The sequence below is a fragment of the Dipteris shenzhenensis genome, chromosome 17 (genome assembly GCF_047967505.1).
Source record: "Dipteris shenzhenensis isolate YYH24624 ecotype China chromosome 17, Dip_SZ_1.0, whole genome shotgun sequence".
In the NCBI taxonomy this organism is placed as follows: Eukaryota; Viridiplantae; Streptophyta; class Polypodiopsida; order Gleicheniales; family Dipteridaceae; genus Dipteris; species Dipteris shenzhenensis.
Window position 1 is genome coordinate 49,434,955 of NC_141612.1, and position 20,778 is coordinate 49,455,732.

General features: G+C 43.5%; 2 protein-coding genes across 3 annotated transcripts; one reads left to right on the forward strand and one right to left on the reverse strand.

The window, feature by feature from the left end:
• Nucleotides 1-5,119: 5,119 nt before the first annotated feature.
• On the reverse strand, nt 5,120-7,937 carry LOC147892233 (pentatricopeptide repeat-containing protein At1g06140, mitochondrial-like). Its single transcript, XM_087388808.1, has 2 exons — nt 7,767-7,937; nt 5,120-7,675 (listed from the first exon to the last, which is right to left on the reverse strand). The coding sequence occupies exons 1-2, from the start codon at nt 7,804-7,806 to the stop codon at nt 5,814-5,816; spliced, it is 1,902 nt and encodes a 633-aa protein (XP_087244934.1). The 5' UTR covers nt 7,807-7,937; the 3' UTR covers nt 5,120-5,813.
• Nucleotides 7,938-8,454: 517 nt separating this feature from the next.
• Nucleotides 8,455-19,590, forward strand: LOC147892234 (uncharacterized). Of its 2 annotated transcripts, XM_087389042.1 has the most exons (4): nt 8,455-8,582; nt 9,447-9,506; nt 18,965-19,132; nt 19,356-19,590. In XM_087389042.1, exons 1-4 carry the CDS (start codon nt 8,510-8,512, stop codon nt 19,412-19,414), a joined length of 360 nt encoding a protein of 119 aa, XP_087245168.1. In that variant the 5' UTR covers nt 8,455-8,509; the 3' UTR covers nt 19,415-19,590. The 2 variants fall into 2 exon arrangements, with proteins under 2 accessions (XP_087245168.1, XP_087245169.1); XM_087389043.1 differs by lacking the exon at nt 9,447-9,506.
• Nucleotides 19,591-20,778: the final 1,188 nt, after the last annotated feature.

Genomic DNA, 20,778 nt, shown 5'->3' on the forward strand with positions numbered 1-20,778 from the left:
GAAAGATATAATAGGATCAATGGAAGCAAGTTTGGGACAAAATGAGAGATTTGGGTGTTGCAAAGTGCTTACGATAGAAAGAGTATGAATGTGGAATCAGAAGATGATTACGGTGAGGAGTAGGATTTAGATGTTGAAAAGTGATTTGGGTGCATAGGCATGGTTTGGGGGAAGGTTTTGAAGAGTTTTAGGCCATTTTACTTTTGAAAAATGTTAAATTTTTGGGCTAGGGTGTACCCATGAGATACTTTTTAGGAATGTGGACCACCTAAAGGTTGTAAAGAGAGTTAACTTTTTGAGAGTGGACGGGCCCTCCAACTGGGAGAGGGAGGTGCGCTTTTGGGGACCACCAAGGGCCTAGGGAGATGCACTTTTTTATCCCTATATGGGGTGATGGGACCTTTTGTAGGCCTTATTAGTTCTTAATCCATTTTGCCAATCCACTCCTTATGAGGCCCTTTTTGAGCCTCAAATTCCCCTAATGAATGATGAGCAACGATTAATTGTAGAGGATATTATGTTGACCAAAAGAATCAACCCCACAAAACCATTCTACCTTTTCCTAACAGGTAATGCTGGTGCAGGCAAAACATTCACACTCATGGGCATTGTGCAAGCAAATGAACTAAAAGCTCAAAGCACATGGTCACACTCATGGTCACTTTCCCCTACATTTAATTTAAGGGGCGTGTTGGAAATAAGCAAACCTTTGCTTGGGTTAGAGGAGTTGCATGGTTATGAGAGGACGTGGCAAGCATGCATGGAGCTGGTCAAAGGTAGCTATCCTCTCCAAAATTAGTGTCAAAATCATCTCATCTACTCCAGATGCCCACGTTGTGAGATTCCACAATTATCCAAGAGCCCATGCGCAAACCTTGACACCTACAGATTTGTTGAAGCTTATATATACCTTGATATGTTGGATTCAATTATGTGAAGAGCCGTAGACAATAGTTCTAGCTGTGTGTGGAAGTCATGTAGTTCACTATCCTCCAACAAGCCTCGTAGGGATGAGGTGGATCGTTAATGGTATGGTCTCTTGTAGCCATTATCTCATGCAATAAATTGGTGTTTGTGTGTTATTCCAAACTCTTAGATCTGTTCGTGTGATGAGTTAGTAGTTTTCTACGTAATACTAGAGTGAAGTGAAGAGTTTTGACTCTGTAGATCATAGTGTGGAATAGTAGGTGCTGTAATCTTTCATAACACAACTATAGACTCTACTCCTAGTAGATGAACAAACATATGATGACCTATAGTAGCTTCTCCATAAACCGAATCTCATTTAAATCCACTCCTCAAACCACATAGGTCTTCTAAAAAGACCATGGTCCATCACCACTGTGTTTGTTCACTAATTGGCCAAACCACGTCGAGAGTGAAGCCGCATTGTAGCCATGTAAGGGCATGAGGTCTTCCATGCAACCAAAGAGCCACCACAACTCTTAGTTCAATCACCCCCCTTCAAATTATGGGAAAACCATTCTATAACCAGATGTGGCCATAGACATTTAAATGCCCATGCATAGCTTTATCCAGCATTTCTATGTGACTATGTTGTAGATTGGAAACTATACCATAGGTTAGTAAGTATGCAAAAATTCTGAAAGATAGGGGAGTCATTTCATGGGAATCTGATTGAGGAAAGATGGTAATGGAACATAATGTAGCTATAGGTAATAGTTGGTATTTGATTAGAGAGACTACTATTTTAAGCTAGATGAAAATTTTGTACTTTAAACCTATGTAGTAGACATATTATGGGATGCAATCCTTCTATTGCAAAATTACCACGTGTACTACAACAGCCGATGTATTGGTCTTTTTTATCACAGTGGTGAGGGGAAAATGTTATTTAAGATCATGTCTTGCAACACTAAGATGAGCACTAAATCTATGTGTCTCTATAAGAGATGCGTGTCTATAAAGAAGCTTCAAGATTGTGTGGCTTTTCATACATGTACAACTTTTTTACTGCAATATAATATAAAGTCCTATAATCCACGTAGTAAGATGTCATATAATTTAAGGTGGTATGTCTCTTTACATAGGTCGTGCATGTCTTGAATAGGTGGTGTGTGTCATATAAATGTAATGCTAATATGGTAAGTCTCTTGACATAGGTGGTGCATGTCTTAAATAAATCTTTTAGAACTTGAGATAGGTTAATGTAGGATGCTATACGCACTCATATTTTTTGAACTATAAGCAAGAGTATTTATAAACGTAATTTATGTAGTGCCAAGATGGTCCATCTATTAAACATATTTTTTTAGTGAAGAGATATGCAATACCAATATGGTCAATTGTGCAACAATAAGAATGATGCATTTTCAAATCATATTTAAAGTCTATTATTATGATTGACATCTTGCATGGCTTTTAGAAAATACAATCAACTAAATATTCAATGAAATTTTCTTTCTTGCATAAGTAGCATGAATTAAGGATTTCTTTCCCTCAATCAAATCGAAGCACCTTATTGTTTCCCAAAGTATTCCCATCTTCTTATCAAGGGCTTTTTAGAAAAGATTTATGCTCTCTAGAACTCAAGCATTTTCATTTGCTCTTGGATCCTAATATCCCATCATTCTCATCTAGCATCCTTTTGGCCATTTTGCAAGAAGATTGTTGCATGCTTTTAGTTTCCCAAATGGGTAGCTTTGCAAGGATGTCTCAAGCAAAGCAAGGTATCACTGGAAACTTCCCAGTAGGGTATCTTGCAAAAATCCACCCAACTTGTTTGTGAGGAGCATAAATACAAAGAAGAACCGTTAACACAGTATGAGAAACATAAATTTAATTCTTGTAGGTGGCAAGAGAAGGAAACACAACAAAGCATGAAAACTTCAAGGGCATAGCTAAACAACTTAAGCAATAACTATGAAAAGCTCTATACTCTCTTGAGCACATTTCTACTTTAAAACTCCATGTGTTTTATAAATCCTTGGAGGAGGGAGCAAAAGACCATATTGAAACAACAGAGAGATGTTGAAATCTTGATGAGGTTAGCCAAACCTCCCCCCCTTGTGGGAGGTCACCCATCCAAGTTTGTTCATGCCTAAGTGTGCTTAAGGAGAGAGTTCTAGCCATCCAGCACCAAAACCTTAATGTGATGGATGCCTTTAGTCTAAAAAATGTCTCTTAATGCTAGGATTCAAACACAATAAACTAGTTCTCTTTAGAGTGTGGATTGTATTTTCAACACTTTTCCTTAAGCAACACTTCAGTTGAGGTCCTAGTTGCCGAATTCACAACCATGGCTCTGGGACCTCACCCATCTTGAGTGCACTTCATCAAAGATTTCCACAAATGGGTCTAGCTGGCCAAACACCCAAACCTTAAGGTAATGGATGTCCTCCGATCTATCCAATTTATGGAAATATCTCTTACCAAGGCTAGGTTACAAACATAGTAAGTGGTTCTCTATAAGTGTGGATTGTATTTCCAATAAGAGATTTACAAAGACAAAACCCTAGGCTCCATGAGAAACTTGATTTTTGGTGGTGTAGTAAGAAAAGGATAGAATAAATGAAGGAGAGAATGGTTTTTGAGCTAGAGTCCGTGAATGGGGTTGCTGTCTAAAACATATACTTCAAAGAATTTCAACTATGATGCATGCTTATTTATTAGATATTTATCCTAGTAAAGCTACATCGTAGAAACGTTGGTAGCTAAAGCAAATCACCTATATATGGCACCAATATCGAGTACCTTGTTGGTCTATATGTGAATCAATTTCCTACTAAGCCATTTCTCAAGCCAAGATTGTAAAGAGAAGTTATTACTGCTTGAAGATTTTAGGCTGGCTTGCATTTTGTCCTTCAGTTCTCTTCATTGGAGCATCAGTTGGATGGAGCCTTTCTTTTGCCTTCACAAATAAACTATTTAAAGTTTTTTATGCAATCAATGACCAATGGGTGGAACCAATACACCCTTTCAAACACCTAGAAATGCCCCTCAAGACATCATGGCCCCTTTTGACTATTTGGATACTTTGCGTATAGCCTCAAGCTTTGCAAGTAACCATGATAAAACTAAGTATTGCACATTGTGCATAGAGGGACAAACTATATTAGCTTAGAACAGCTGTCCTAGACTGCCAAAAGGAAATGTTTTTAGACTTCTAGGCATTCCTGTAAGTTTTGAATTCACCATGAAGGATAGATGGGATAAGTTTAGAGATATTACAAAAATGGACAAGTAGAGAGGCTACCAAGTTAACCTAGTAGGGGGGAAAATTAGCGTTGAATCACTACATTTACATGTATGTGCCAGTACTCTACCTTTGATGCTGTGTCCTTCTAGCCTTGATAAATTATACCTGCATACTTCTGTATAGGTTTTGCTATATTCAAGATCAAGGCTCTAGATGATTTAGACTTTACTAGAGCCAACATGTCCTCTTTAAGAAAGGGCTCCAAACTTGGGGTCAAGTTTCCAACCAGCAGTGAGCTCAGATGGAAGACATAGGCTGAGATCAGAAATCAGGACCACTCAGGACCATTAGCAGGTGATGAGAAGACTAGATCTCTGGCAGGGCAATACTCAGTGAGGTAGATGCCTTTTCTATGTGAAAGAATTCAATTGGGTTCCAAGCCTCCATTTTTTAAAAATCCCAACTCCTCATGATGTCTCTGATAAGATTAGCCGAGTCTTACAGTAGAGGTGGAAAAGAGCTACTAGTTTTGCATGCTGGAAAGTCCAATTCTCTAGGATATGGCACAGTAATATTCCTGATAAAATGCCAATTTTGTTATGGCTAATACTCCACATGGTAGTATGGTCTAATGCTAGAGGGTAAGAGATGGAATATGTAGAAGATGTTAGGGCCTGACTTGCACTCATGCTAGGAGAATCTAGAAGTTGTTTCAGATTCAAATGGGGCTATCAATTGGAAGACTATATTACTTGGGGGATGCATGTAAATAAAAACAAGATCAATGGTTTGTGGTGAGAGCTCATATGGACATTTTGCCACATGCAATAGCTTGAATCTAATATCATCATAAGATGACGCAGCATCACTGCACAACAAAAAGGTGATACACATTACCACGAAAAGGTAGCTAATCCCCTGATCGAATGATATGTGTATGCACACATGCTATGGTTGAATGAGGAGCCTCAAGTAGGAGCCATGATCACCACATGCAAGACTTGTCGCGCACACATGCACGCGTGTGTGATTCAGCAAAAGCAGAGAAGAATATGGCAATATGCCATTTAAGAACATCCCACACACATGAAACAAGATGGGAGCATGGTTATGCACTTCTCTGATTTGATACTCCCAAATGTGCAGGACTCTGGCCTTCAGGTCTGAACAGATATTCTTAACTGACTCTCCAGAATCAGTTGAATGGATGGATTCTCACTCTCATCCCAGTCTCCTGAGGGTTTGCTATACCAGGTAGTTCACCATGGTCCAGTCTCCTCAGCACATTAGATTCCATTGCCAGACTGACACTAGAGGGAGGGAGGGTTGGGACTCAGCATAGAAGCAGTCCAGTAGACCCATAGAACAATTTCAGTTCTTGGCATCTGAAGGAGTCTTCTTTGATGCTGGTCTTTAATACCAAAGCAGTAACCTTAGTGTGGACCTGCGACGTTTCCCTGACTTGAAAGGGTGCCCTGTATGGTGCAGTGAGTAGTTCCCAAGCAATAGCAAATTTTTCTTTCTGCCCACTCCGTGCATCTTCGTTTCACCACGTTTCCTGTCACATGCAGTCTAAGTTCTTCCTCCAGCACATATATAAATGGTCGGGTATGTCTCCTGTTTCTCACCATGGATATAAGCCATTCTGATAAAGTCAGTACACAAGCTCTGTGATGCCTTCATCCATGCTTAAGAATCCTCTCATTACCTGGATCTTATCACGGTCCTCCCACATTTGAGCATCTGCATATATGTTTGACATCAAAATGTATGCTGCAGGAAGATTTTCATCCAATCTCACCAGATTTTCAAAGGCATGCCTTCCTAATTCTACATTCTTCCACTTTCGACAAGCACTTAAGACAGTCAACCATATAATGACGTTAGGTGGGAAAGGCATCTTCTCAACCATTGCCATGGCCTGGCCCAGTTGGCCCGCACGGCTGCTGAGATCAACCATGCAGGAGTAGTGATCAATCGTTGGGACAATATGATACTGTTTGCTCATAGCCCAAAAATAATCGTGGCCCTTGTCCACCAGACCCACATGACTGCATACAGTAAGAACACTAAGAAATGTAATGCGGTCTGGATGAACTCCTTCTTGTCTCATCCTCTCAAACAAAAGAAACACTGGTTCCCTTTCTCCCTGGCGGGAATATCCTGCAATCATTGAATTCCATGTTACAGTATCCCTTGTGGGCAATGCATCAAACAACTGTTGGGCATCAGCCATGCTCCCACACTTTGCATACATGTCAATTACACTGGTTGTCACAATTGGAAGAGTTTCAACTCCAACCCTGCTGATTCGAGAATGGAGTTCCTTCCCGATTTCCAAGGCTGCTGTGTTGCCACATGCCTTCATGATAGCAACAAAGATCCAGCTGTCCGGTGATAAACCTTGCTCCTGCATTTGTGCATAAAGTCTAAAAGCCTCCTCACTTTCTTCTTGCCCAGCATACCCCAAGATCATGCTAGTCCATGTGACGACGTCTTGATATGGCAAGTCATCAAAGACACGCCGTGCATCCTTCATGCTCCCACAGTTCGTATACATATCCACCAAGGCATTTCCTAAAAATACATCTGACTCAAAGGCACACTTAATTATTCGGCTATGGATCTTTCTACCTGTCTCCAGGCATTCTACTTTCACCAATTTCCCATCCACTTGCTTCCCCTCTTCCAATGTTGCCAGGCAACTGCAAGCCTTCAATGCACCCACAAATGTTCGATCATCTGGTCTGACACCTTCCGTTTGCATCCATACATACAATTCCAAAGCCCGTGCACCCTTTTCCTGTTTGCTATACTCCAGGATCATAGCATTCCAGGAAACCACATTACGACAAGGCATTGTGTCAAAGACACACCGTGCATCCTCAATGCTCCCACATTTTGCATACATATCCACCAAAGTGGTTCCCACAAATATATCTGACTCAGAGCCACTCTTTACTGCTTGCAAGTGGATGGATCTACCGTTCTCCAGGCATCCTGGTTTCGCTAGTTTCCCATCAACTTGCTTCCCCTCTTCCAGTGCTGCCAGGCTACAGTAGCAAGCTTTCAATGCATAAACAAAAGTTCGATCACTAGCTTGGAAACCTTCCCTAATCATTCGTGCATACAACTCCAACGCATGTGCACTCTTTTCCTGCCTGGCATATGCCAGGATCATAATGTTCCATGACACCACATCCCGTTTAGACATGTTGTCAAAAACACGACGAGCATCCACCACCTTCCCGCCCTTTACATACATATTCATCAAATTGTTGGTTCTAAACACATCCACCGTACGGCTACGAATATCCTTAACCTCGTTCCGCTGAGGCAACCGGACTGCTCTTCCAGTTCTGCCTGCACAAACAAATTGACTGCCACTTTGAAAGTTCTCCCTAGACATAACCCCGGGTGCCTTCTTTTCTAGTGCCTCTTGAAGCCAATCCGGAGTCTTCCAATCGTCTATCCAGAGAGCCTCCTTTGTGGTCTTATGCCTAAAATCTGGCGGCCCTGGAATTTCAATCAATCCATACAGTAAGGCAATAAACGCTTGACTTATGCAATCAAATGATTTTGAGCAGCCCTGCAGCTTGCGACTTACTTTGTTGCTTCTGTGAAAATCTTTGAAATAATCCTGCCATAAGCGCTCTATGCTAAGCTGATCCGTAAACAACGTTCCCTTACTTCGATACTCTGGTAATGCAAGCATACCACACCAGTCACACTAAAATTTTCAAAAATCACAAGCGCAGTTGGCTTCTGTGACACAAGCTTCCTGGCCCGGATGAACCTTGGAATTTTTATAATTACAAATATGTGTTATCTTTATACAAGAGTCGTCAATGTTAAAAATTTAAGTGTAGGAGGGAAGGCTTTAGTTAAGGTATTTTCCCTGAGGAAACGGAAAATGACGTGTCCTCCACTAGCAGCCACCGTGGATACATGTCATATGCTTGTTGGCTGTGTTGACACCCCCGGCTTCAATCCACGTTGGACTTCGAATACCTTGGCCACCTGTCACCTATCTACGTGTGCTCTTGACCCCACAGGCTCTCTGTGGAGTTCTTTCTTACATTTGGTAGACACGTGCTCTTTGGTGGTTAGTAGGCACTCAACTGCCCACATGGCCCAGCCCCGTGTGCATTTGCTGGAAGCCTCCAGGTAGGCTTGCTTCCTCGTTCCCCGCATTTGATGAAGGTTTCATCGTGTCTCCCGCATTTTTTGCCTCTACTCTGCGTTTGGTCGTTCTTCATTGGATGTGTTCGTTGGCGTGCATTCTATTGCACAACGTCTCCCTCACGCATCTGTCAGAACCCAAACACGTATCTCTGTCCAAGGGGGGTGATGGTGCTGCAAAATCTTTGGATCTCCCATGTGTCAGTCGGTGGCGGTGGTGACCAACGCTTGTTCACTGTAGGTATGGCCGTGTAACCTTCTCTTTCGGATCGAAACTCCATGGCGTTCGTGGGCGATGGTCCTTGGCTTGCAGGTATGGCCATCGAAGGTCATGTGCGGTTTGTCATGTGCGGTTTGTGTTGCCCGACCGATACAGCAACTTTGCATGGTTGTTGGGAGTGGCGCCATGAGGGTGTGCCGATTTCCCTTACGATTGATTGGTTCATCTGTGCTGGCACGACACCTCTAGCGCCTTTGGCTCGTCGGTACAAGCATGAGAAACCAACTTTGCATGGCTGTTGGGAGTGGCCCCATGGCGGTGTTCCGATTTTCTTCAGGATTGATTTGTTCATGTGTGGTGTTGTGACACCTCCAGCGCCTTTGGATCGTCGGTAGGAGCATAAGAAAATGGCCTCTCGGCTCGGAGTTGGGAACAGAGCGGCGTAAGGAAGTCTATATGAGGGTGGGATGTCCTTGGTGCACGATCACCTGGGCTTTGTTGTTCTCCTTACTCTCCAAAACCCTCACTACTGCGTTGCCCACCTTGTCTGTTCTTGCATCCATGGCTTCTCCTTCGCACGTCTTCGGTTCTGTATCCTTGGGCTCTGTTGTTGGAAGTGATACATTTGAAAGGGGTATCTGATTTGTCTCCATTTCATGACATTCTTTTCGTACTTCGATTCCTTCCCTCCTTCGTCTGAGCTTTTTGATTTCGCTTTCACCCTAAACACTCGATTCTACCTGTGTCTTTACCAGAGCTGGAACACTTCACTACTACTTACGTTGCACATACATTTCCAGGTGGCTTCTGTGCTGGTATTGTTTGTATTGTGTGTAGTTCCCTTGTGTAGCGCACGATTAGTGGGTTACTGATACGTTATTGTAGATGAAGGAAGTTTCACAAATGTAAAAGAGGAAGCAAACGAGTCGGACGGTCCAATGCAAGGTAGTTATGGTCCATATTACTTTGTCATGATGATTAGGACCCTTGAAAACAGAAGCCCAAAGTTGTGATTACTTGGCCAGCACTAGGACGTTTTTTCAAATTCTGAAATCTTGTGCTTCCACATGGCACAATATACACCCTTAGATTTTTTAAATTTTAAATTCTGAAAGCCCAAAAGCTTTAAAAGCTTTTGAAAAGCTGCGTAAAAAGCCAAGGCAAAACCTTTAAATATAGGCGAAACGGACGAACGTAAGCCAAAAACAACGTAGATTGCTTTATGAAGGCTGTTGGTTTGTGAAGAGACCCTCACGTATTGGCTTTCGAATGTTCACGTGCCGTCACCATCAGGTTTGCTCCTGCTTATATTGAAGCTTGTATCGAGCCACTGCCCATGAATCTCCCTCGTTATGCTTTCTGTGTCTTTGAGAGGTTCAACGAAGCTTATGGCTATAGATCGGTCTGTTTAAACTGTTGTCAGTGGGACCTTCTTCCTCACAAACACACTAGGAGACGTTCTGTGAAACCATTTCTCAGTTCTTCCCTCTTCTTCGCTTCTTCTTTCTCCCCCACTCTTCCGTTGTGATTCCCTCTTCACCTCTCGCACCCTTCTCCTGCTTTTGCATTGCTTCCTCTGCAGCTTTCAGCTCCCCCTCACCTTCTCGGCTTCCAACAGGCTCACAGACACACTAGGAGACGTTCTGTGAAACCATTTCTCAGTTCTTCCCTCTTCTTCGCTTCTTTCTCCCCCACTCTTCCGTTGCGATTCCCTCTTCATCTCTCGCACCCTTCTCCTGCTTTTGCATTGCTTCCTCTGCAGCTTTCAACTCCCCCTCACCTTCTCGGCTTCCAACAGGCTGACATATAAATGAAATGATTGACGAGGCAATCCGTTAGCGAACGCCGTAGTAAGACATTGTAAAGAATCAAAGAAAGTTTGGAGCTGAGATCACCTTTGCGTCCATTTTTCCCAGACGTACATAGATGCCATATGTCGATAGCTTATGAAACTTATTCATCCGTTAAGCTCTTCAAAGACACTCCGACGCAGCGTTTGTGAGAGTCGGAACGTGGGCTTGCAACGAGAGATCCTTTTGTTCTTTAGCTACAAACGGTGGACAGTAGAAACGGAAGCGACTCCACATTGAGAATTCCAAGCGGGAGGTTAACGGGGTAAGGCTTTTGCCCTTGCTAGTCGACACAGCCGCAGCGATGCAGTAAGGTTTTTAGGGTTCGCGGAGGCATTGATTTTTGAGCTTTTGCTGGCAGCGAGAGGGCTGGAATTGCAAGCTTTGCTCTGGCCAATTGAGGCTGCAGGTGTTGCAAATTTAGGGCATCTTTACATCGATTTTCAAAGGCAGAATTCGATTGGAAGGGCAATGACAGTTAGGTTGAGCTGAAGCGTGCACACCTGTCTCTTTGATACTCTTTTTATTAGTTAGCATGGCCACCACGGATAATTTTCAAGCTGCCAATGGTCAGGCGGAGGGCGTGGACAATCAAGAATATGCGGTGGAGAATTTGAAAAACTCCTTGCGCAACCCTGAGCTTGAATTGACTTGCTCCCTTAACTTGAAAGAACAGGGTGAAAAATTCGGTCTCAATGGTTCATCCGAGGGACTTGAGACGGTTGCCCCGGTAATTGCCGATTCAAATGCAGCAGAAGAGTTCAGAGAATCGACGCGTAGTGTCGCCGATTTCTCTATTTCTGCTCCTGGTTCTGAGCAGAAATTGGAATCCGCTGTGGAGCAAGAAAGCACTTTACCTGAAGCATGCAATTATGTGCCCTTTCCCGAGCAGAATATAGCGTCCACAGAGGAGCAGGATAACACTTTACCTGAAGCATGTAGTGGCGTTGATTCTAGTGTGGTTGCAATGGCCATCAATGCAAGCGAAACAGTGACAGCCCGACCCTGTTGCCTAGACCTACACCATGGCCATCTCTTTGCGTCCACAATAGTGTTATACTCCTTCTGCCACTCATGTCAAACATAACTTCACGTTAATTGTGGAAATTGTATTGAATCTAGAGAATTAGTAGTAGGAAGTGCAACGACCAGTCGTGCTGTCTGTATAGGCTGTCTGTATAGGCAACAAAACATGCCTCCGCCACATTCTTTGATAATGATGAAAATCATAGTTTTCTTTTTGGGTATGGGAGGCCTATTGCTGCATACATATACTCGTGCATCTAGCCGTGCATACAGTCTACGTAGTTCTAAAATCCTTCAATCCAATCTCAGATTGAGCTTCCTAACTCTAATAAAAATATGAGGCTCAAAGTTGTGGAGCTAGCAGAGGTCTTAGTTCTATCTCATTGCAGAGACTCTTCACTGTGCGGCGTGGATATTACAAAATCCCTTGCAGTAAAAGTAATGCTTTTGAAGCCTTAGGCATAACTTTAAATTCTCATAATTGCAGGACTTTTTGTGATTGAAAGCCCTGTGTGATGCTTACATCCCTTGCGTGCATGGATATTACAAAATCCTTGCATCAAAAATTTTGCTCAAAGCCACACAAGACGAGAGCCAGGACTATTTACTCATGCCAAGAATGCTTATGGTCCTCAATCCCAACTAGGTAAGAGAACTACATTCTCTTGATGGACAACCCTGTTGATTACTCTCCCCCTGGCTGCCATATACTCTATCTTCCTAAGATAGAGGAGTCCAGCCCGACTCCGTGTTGCGCTGGCTTGCCACATCCTTGTTTCGTTGTAAGTTGGGATGTGAACCCCCTTTTACAACTCAAAATTTCCAATCAATAGTGCATATAGGTCGATAGACAAAAGTACTAAAACGCTGATGAGAAATTTTGACATTCTCTAGCTCGCTACAAGCTCGCAGCATTGACAAATAATTACTAAAGGAACTAAGCCTCCGAGAGAGAGATATCAGCACATGGACGATGTCTGACGTTGGATTGTGTATAGCTTTTGTGCTTGAATTTATCATCTTTAGGAAATTGCACATATGCTAACCAACATATCCAAACATGCAGAACATGAGGAATGCATATTGACTAATCATGATTGTTTTTCAGATTCCAACATTCCAGCAAAGAAATAGGCGACTTCTCGTCAAGCTGTGGACGTCACAAAGGATACTCCACGTAAGTAGAATGTACGGTCATTTCAATTTTGAAATGTTTCTGCACCGTCTGTTGCTCTGGTCAGCATTAATGCGCTACACCTCCAACACTGGAGGTGACTATTCGAAACGGGGGGATGGCACGTTCCCCTATGATATATAATTTTTGGAGAGACATGTGCCGGCTCTCCACCATACATTACGTATGGTTTTTTTTTTTTTACACCTCATCTTGAGCACGCATACTTCTTCGCACATTCTGTTTCCGCAAGGGAACATTACATTTGCTTGGTTCAACCAACATACTAATCATGTCTGCAACACTTCTGTTTTTGAGATGTTTGCAGCCTCCAAACGAGTGTCTTCTCCTAAAGGTACGCACAACAAAATGTATTTGCTTGATTCAAGTTATTTTATCAATTCTTTCACCTTCTAAAGATAGAGTTTCAGTCCTTTTTGTTTTTCCTGTTGCGTTTAGACAAAACCACGTGAGTGAAATTGTAGCAAAGTTTCGGATGGTTTTTATTATTAATCCCTGTAGGTGTTTAAGCCCGAACATAAGACATCGATTCATGTCACGATGTAGAAATGACCACCGAAAACTCCTTCGAACATGACCATTCGTCAACGCTCAGAGCAGCTAGAGGTCGAGCTATTCAACTTGATATAACATCAAGAAAGATGTCCTTGAGGCCAGCTACGTCATCGTGGTGGTTGACCATCGCAGATAGATACAAGCAATGGGTTAGTAATTGCGCGGCTATTTTCTCTAGCCTTCAAATCTGCGGTGTCTGTGGCATAACCACGCTACTGTCTGCAAACCAAAGGATCGTTTCTTCGCAAGGCATAGGCATCTCGAGCCACAGCACCGCACTCGGAAACATGATACTTTTGGATGCATGCGAGAATATGGGCATGCAAGTGACTTACTGGAAATGCCAAAGCTGCACACGAGATGCCCAGCGGAGCAAATACATTGTGCGGTTGATGCCACAGTACTCTCGACAGTTGCTTAAAACAAACCACCTCCACACGCAACTGCTAAGCATCATAGATATATCCATTTCAGTTACCACAACTGCAAATGCGATTGCTCGTGGCACACTTGATCGAAGGTCACTTCTAGACAATCCTCTGATATCTTGGCGAAACGTCCCACTAAGCTCGGCTCAAGAAATCGTGACGAACGAGCTGTCAGGTGTGCTCGCATACAACATCGAGAACAATCCAATATTGCGTAAGTACAATTCTTTAGCAGAGCATGCGGAGATCAAGATGGGTATGTGCATCTTGAGTCCTCAAACCATTGCAGGTATCTTGGAACTACACGATGAGACAGCTCCCTTCGAGTTAATGTCAATAGCGGAATCTCAGCCTGAGCTCCTGCTTTTGCAAAACATGGTGGACCCCGCGAACCGTCGCGCCTTTGATGCAAGGGACAAGCATGAGTTTGCCTCCATACAGCTACAGGGTACAGAAATGCTTTCAGAGAGGGTCGCTTCATTACACGTCGACGGAGTAGCAGTAGCTGGCAGTGCGTGCGTTGACATAACCATGGAGTCAGCAGTGTTCCCCTTCCTGTTCCCTTTCGGACGGGGCTACTATGATGGCTGCATATAGTTCAGCAACTATGTGAAAATGAGAATATGCACCTTATTCTCTATCTACACGCTCTACAAGCCGTACTTGTTGATCATGTTCCAGTTAAAACAAGTAGTGATGATTGCCAATTCAAGCAACTCTACATGCTTGCAACGAGACATCGACCAATATAGGAAAGCCAACCTTGCCACGACCGATGAAGACGCAATGAGACACGTGCTTCGCTACAGCATGCCATCAACAATGCCGGGGTCCCCATCGTGGCATCGACGGCAACTGAAGGACCTCATAACGATGGTCGATGCTTGGGGCCTCCCAGATTTCTTTCTGACATTCACTGCAGACGAGGTCACCGATACACGGTGGCAAGAAATTAATGTGATCGAGAGCATCGCAACACATTATAATGCGCAATTCACTTGGAAGGACTGTCCTGTTGAATGCGTGGCACTTTTCCACGCACGCTTCCACATGTTCATGCGCAAGCATTTGCTTTCATCCGACGGCCTGCTTGGCCGAATACAACACCATGTCGTTCGTTATGAGATACAAAACAGGGGCTCCCTACACGCCCATGTCATATTGTGGGTCCACCATGATGACCGTCAGCGAATTGCAAATCAGATTTGCGGCTTACGTCCCCAGGGACGAGGCCTTGGATCCTCGAAACACAAGGCTGCGAGAACTAGTTCTCAGGAAGCAGTTGCACGTATGCAGGAAAGTGTCCTACGTCGGACCGTCACACCACAGTTGCAAGCACGGCTTCCCTTTCGCAACACAGCCAGAATATGAACCCATCCTCGACCCTCTGACGCAACATTGGTTGTATTACCGGCCGGGACATGAGCACCGAAACGTCATCCCTTACCACCCTTCCGTGTTACTGTTGTGGGGTGCGCACATGAACATACAGCGGGTGACAAACTCTTCAATCTCTCACTACCTTCTCAAGTACGCGATGAAATCTGAACCAATGGGCAAATTGAACATCTGTTCAGAAGACGCCTCGCGTTTGGGGTTGCAACATCTCGACGAAGTAAAGCTGAAACTCATTGCCGCGAGCCGTGCTAAACTGCATGCAGATACCAACAATCACAAGGAGCGAGACCGTTCACTACGTCGACTCCTCCCCACCATCTCTAAGACAACGCATCATCTCGCGAAACAACAACATCACCCTGCACCCGGTCGACATATACTGCGGGAGACCAAGCGTCATCGAGGATAGCACGTTCTACGATTACCATAGGCTATGTGATCCGAAAGCCCAAGGAAACGCAATGTGGAACGGTCGGTCTTGACCTCTTAGGCAACAGGATCGCAAAATGTGAGCGAGTAGTCAGATTCACTGACTACCACCCTAGACATTAACCAAAGGGGTACTTCTACAATGTGCTCTTGTGAAAACTCAGCTTCAGGAATGAAACGGAGCTCATATCACCTGCCAACACAGCTAGATCCTACTTTGTCGAATGCCAAATGCGCGGCCTCATATTGAGCAACGAGGACCTGGCCTCATATTGAGCAACGAGGACCTCGAGATGTATGTGATCGAATACATGCAAAGGAACTTGCTAGCGACTGACCACACGCACCAGTTGATCAATATGATATTGCAAAAGGTTGCGATCATCCGAGACTGCCCAATGGAAGCACCTAACATCGACCAGCAAACTGTCGAAGGGCCAACACGTGCGAGGATGTTGGAAAAAATGGCCGAGTTTCGCACCATCGCCAATGCCGCATTGACAGTAGAACAACAAAGAGTCTTCGAAAGCCTAGCTTCAACAAGCTCGGGGCTGCACGTTGTCTGTGGAACACCAGGTAGCGGCAAAAGCTTCTTGATACGGTACTATGTTTCGCATCTGGTAGCGCAAAACAAAATGGCAATACTCTGTGCATCAACAGGGGCGACTGCGACGCGGCTGAGCGGGATTGCAACCACTGTACACTACCAATTCAAGATCCCTGTGCGCAGCAGTCAGTACCCACTGAACATCCATGAGACGGATGAGCGACACCTCGCAATCAAGGAAGCCAACGCGATCATCATTGACGAGATGTCCATGCTAACAAGGATGACTTTCGATCTCGTGGTAAGACGAATCGTCAATGTGACTAATGGCACATTGCATGAGCCATTCAGACACAAAATACTCATAATTTTTGGTGACCTGGCGCAAATACCGCCAGTCTGCAAACACCGCGAGGATCTCTGCGAGCCGTGCCACATCATGTCCTCCACGCATTGGGCTCAAGCAAAAATGTACCACATGCAATTCTCGGTGTGACATGCACGAGACATGCCGTTCCTGGCATTCTTGCATACCATAAGACTCAGGACGCCCACAACTGACGAGATTTCCGACTGTTTGGGGTAGTGCATTGTCGACAAGGAAGGTGCATGCCACTTCATCGATGCCGAAACAACCATCATTTGCACGCACAGAGTCGATGTCGCTACCTTCAACAATGAGCTTGTGGAGAAATTCAACACTCCCGAGATGATTGTGCATGTTCAAATACACAGTAATGCCGCGAGCGGACACAACGGCCGTCGTGCTCACATTACGACGCTCGAAGCATCAGCGAAAGGCAATAAATGGAAAATGGTTCCACAAGTCCACATTTCCACTAACCCTAGCATACGCTATCACGGGACACAAATCCCAAGGCGCAACCATATCCAACAAAGCGCTGCTCATATTCCGAGGAGTGTTTGCCCCTGGCCTAGCATACGTGATGTTGTCCAAAGTGACTGAGAGAACGAGGCTGCGCATACTACATTGCCCACATCCAGACATATTCAGACCAATTCCACGAGAGTTCTCACAGCCGACAACACAACCACGCGCATAAAGGTATTCACTACCAGAGATTGAACAAGGCAGAGACAAGCCATGAATATGTTACATCAAACATGCGTGCAAGGAAAATGGTTTTAATATCTTGTCTGTTGTCGAGAACAGGTGCAGAGAATCAGAAAGCTCGGGACATTGCAGCATAAGACATGGACGCAGACAAGGTAAATTCCACCAGCATGAAAGAATCTTTTTTTCTTGAAGATTTAAAAAGACGGCTCATTTGAAAAGACGGTGTAATAAGTCGTGCCTGCAAGCAGCTATTTGAGCTATACAAAAGCAACGCGAAGGCAACAAAACCTCCACCAGCAAAGAGGAGGTTCTTCCTAACCACAAAGCAATTCCGGCTAGCAAACAATGCAGGAGAACGTCCGGGAGCTTACATCAACGGCTTCAACACGTATGCGGAACTACGCGACTTCATTGACAATTGCAATAGGCGTTTACCAGCTAAAAGACAGCCGGGAGGCTTGAGATTCGCAAATGGTACGTAATGCTTCCGAAAATTAAAAAAAAAACGCAACAATTGAGAAAAAGAATTAACGAGTTGTAAGAACAACAAACTCATCATGGATTGCACTTCTCCTGTAGGACTCCTGAAAGAGATCCTTGTCGAGCTTGACATTGAGTTCGATGAGACCGATAGGATGATGGAAAGTTTGGAGGGGCAGAAGCTACTAGACACGAAGACGAAAGGGATCACAGCGTATGCGTGCGAGCTGCTGTATTACGGGTACAACGTATCCTTGGAGTTACTGAGGGACATGACGCGCGATCAAGGAATGGCTATACTCGAACAATTCATGGAACAATTTGGAGGGACGCACGACGCGACGCACCCGGTGACGACAATGGAGAAGCTTACGTATATTTTCGACAGGGACTTATACGAGGAGCGCTTCGGTATTGGAAACGATCCTTTCACGCCAACAGAGAAAAACCAGGGCGAGTAAATAAATGCATTCTATTATGGACGTCAAACGAAAAAAAATAGACCGAAAACCTCGATGACTAATGTAATCATCAATGTTTACGCAGGTACGGCATTGAAAGACGCGAGCCTCGAGATGAAGGAGGAGCCTCCACTGAAGCGCCCGCGCAAGGGAATCGCGCGAGCCTCGTCGTCTATTGCATCACGTGCAAGCCCAACAACAGAAAATACATAGGGAGCACGACGGACCTGCCGCGAAGGATCAAACAGCACAATAAAAAACCACCGGCGAAAATGAAAGAGAACTTGCAGCGTTACAAGCCCTTCAAAAAAAATTTCGAAATCAAAGTTTTGGAAACAACAGACACTATAGACAAAGCATGAACTTTAGAGCAGTACTACATAAGGAGCCACAACATAGTAGGTCCATTAGGTTACAACACACTCGAGGGCCAATCCGGCTAGAGCGCGGAAGTACTATTTCCTGAAGTGTAGGAACATCATTTGACCCAAAAAATAAACATTTGTGCCTTCGAAAAAAGGGATCCAATGAAGTTGCAAATGGTGCTGGAACTTTTGTCGTACATGCAATGCAGCTTTGCGTTTGGATTATTCCTGTCACAGTTGCATGCTTCTGTCTCAATTTAGTTTTGATTTATTATTTATACATTTCTGAAATACATCTCCCCGTCGTTTGCTCGAAGTGGAATGACAATAGATTTGCTTACAGTTCAAAGAATAGGAATTTGTCTTCCTCCGAAAAAAAGAAAAACTACGTTTTACTATCGACATGAACAACATCAAGTGCAAGCAGGACTGGATGATAACGAAATCTCTAGAAAAGGTTGCATGCAATTGAACATCAATCTTCTGCATCATTTCTGACAACGTGACTCATGTGAACCTCAACAAGATAGCAAAAGAGAGAAGTGTTCATCAAGAGCCCAGCTGGCCAAGCAATCTAGTTGCATGTGACAGGTGAAGGACTGACAGAAAACGGTGCTGGCGAGATACGATCCAACAAAGTGTCGGAGATGTTTGTCATGAATATTAAGGAGGAGGTAGATGAATGGGATTTGTTAATTGGAGAAACAAACGAGGGTGTGGAACTAACGATGGAATGCAAGCATGGTTTTAAAGCAAAACGTATGGTGTAGTCTTTTGTTTTGCCCCGACTGTTTCCTTACTTGTTTTAATGCTACTGGTCACGCTGACTTGTCTTCTGTTCATCTCTTTTTCTGAATTGCAGAACTGTATTCAAAGCCTCCTATGGTGCAGTCTACTGTTGACATAGGTAATGGCAAGCTGTGTTAGCTCATGTCCTACATGAGACGTGGCTCTCAATTGACTTTGTGTTTGTGTCTTGCAGCGTCTACTGTGGGTGGTTCAAGAAGTCCTTTGCAAGGAGGTCATGTGGGCTGCTGGTGATGCACCACAAGCCAAGGAAGTAAAACATTCTGCAATCATAGCGTCTACTGTGGTGGCTGGTTCAGCAACTACTTTGGAAGGAGGTCATGTGGGTTGCTCGCATGATGCACCCCAAGCAGTGATGTTTTTATCGAAGCTATATTGATATATTAATATAAAATCTTGGCGAAAGTTAATAGCGGTAAAATTTTTAGTTTTGCAATATTAATATAACACAGTAAGCTTTGTATCTTTTCTTCTCAATTTTGAAGTAAAAGATGCAAATCCTGGTGAAACTTCATATTTTTTTGTATAAAAGTTTCAAATCGTGGCGAACGTTTCAAACATTTATTTTTATTAGGACCTATAAACTCTCGGCACCAATTAAAAAGTTTCGCTTCTAGCATGAAAGTCATCTGTGACCCCGAGCGAAGGGAGTAAAACATTCTGCACTTGGAAGCAACGGGAAGATATCTCTTAAAAGAGCCATTCATGCCACAACAAAATATGCGTATGAAGAAGGTAAGTTTCATTCTAAACATTTGTTGTTACTACTTATGCATCCAAAATATTGATGATATGTGTCTACTGCACAATTTTCATTGTATGATATTCTTTTAGGAATCTGCGTTTATGCACATACTGCACATACTACGGTGCTTGTTCATGGATGCTTTCTATCTAGTGTGGTTCATCTGCATTTTGTGCAAAATCTGTCAAAGTAGTGCATCAGATTTTGGTGTAGGGCTTTAGGTGTCATCAAAAATATTTCTGGGCCATGTATGCATTTGGAGATGGATAGTTTTCTTATTTTCTTTTGCAGCTCCAATGTTTTGAACAAGCAGCACAGTGAAAACTTACAGACAGTGCCAGTGATTTGTCCTTCTCTTTACGCCGAATTGAATCATATATGTTATTTACAGTCTTAGTCACTACTGTTGTGACAGATTTCAAACAGTGTCGATCACTTATGTTTTATCACACTTTCTTTAACATTAAGTAACCAAGTTTTCTGTGCTTGAAGTATACATCGTTAAAATTTGACAAGTGTGTGGACCCTTTTAGATTCTCTGTTGACTATTAATTTGGTGTGTCCTCATGAAACGGTGTAACGATTGTGCATTTCAAATTTAATTGATGTGTACTTTTTGTGTGTCCTAAATCTATTACTTCTCGCATGGTAGTTTCAAACATACTTCTCGTAGAACTTTACATTCCTTTGCGTTCTAAGCCGAATCTCTTTTCTTAGTTGTTCAATAAGAAAATGAAAGTGCACACCATATGTGTTGTGACATGAAGTTGGGGGAAATAAACTTCACGCACCTCTTCACTTTCTACTACTTTTGAACTAAGTGACATAGATCTTTATCACTTAAAAAGGAAAA

Excerpts from the sequence above, each read along its gene's own strand:
- LOC147892233 (XM_087388808.1), bottom strand. The coding sequence starts at position 7,806 with ATGGCAGGATTATTTCAAAGATTTTCACAGAAGCAACAAA. Across the intron at positions 7,676-7,766 it reads ATTTTCACAGAAGCAACAAA|GGCCGCCAGATTTTAGGCAT; the intron begins GTAAGTCGCAAG and ends TTGAAATTCCAG.
- LOC147892234 (XM_087389042.1), top strand. The coding sequence starts at position 8,510 with ATGGTGCTGCAAAATCTTTGGATCTCCCATGTGTCAGTCGGTGGCGGT. Across the intron at positions 8,583-9,446 it reads CCAACGCTTGTTCACTGTAG|ATGAAGGAAGTTTCACAAAT; the intron begins GTATGGCCGTGT and ends ACGTTATTGTAG. Across the intron at positions 9,507-18,964 it reads GTCGGACGGTCCAATGCAAG|GTGAAGGACTGACAGAAAAC; the intron begins GTAGTTATGGTC and ends TGCATGTGACAG.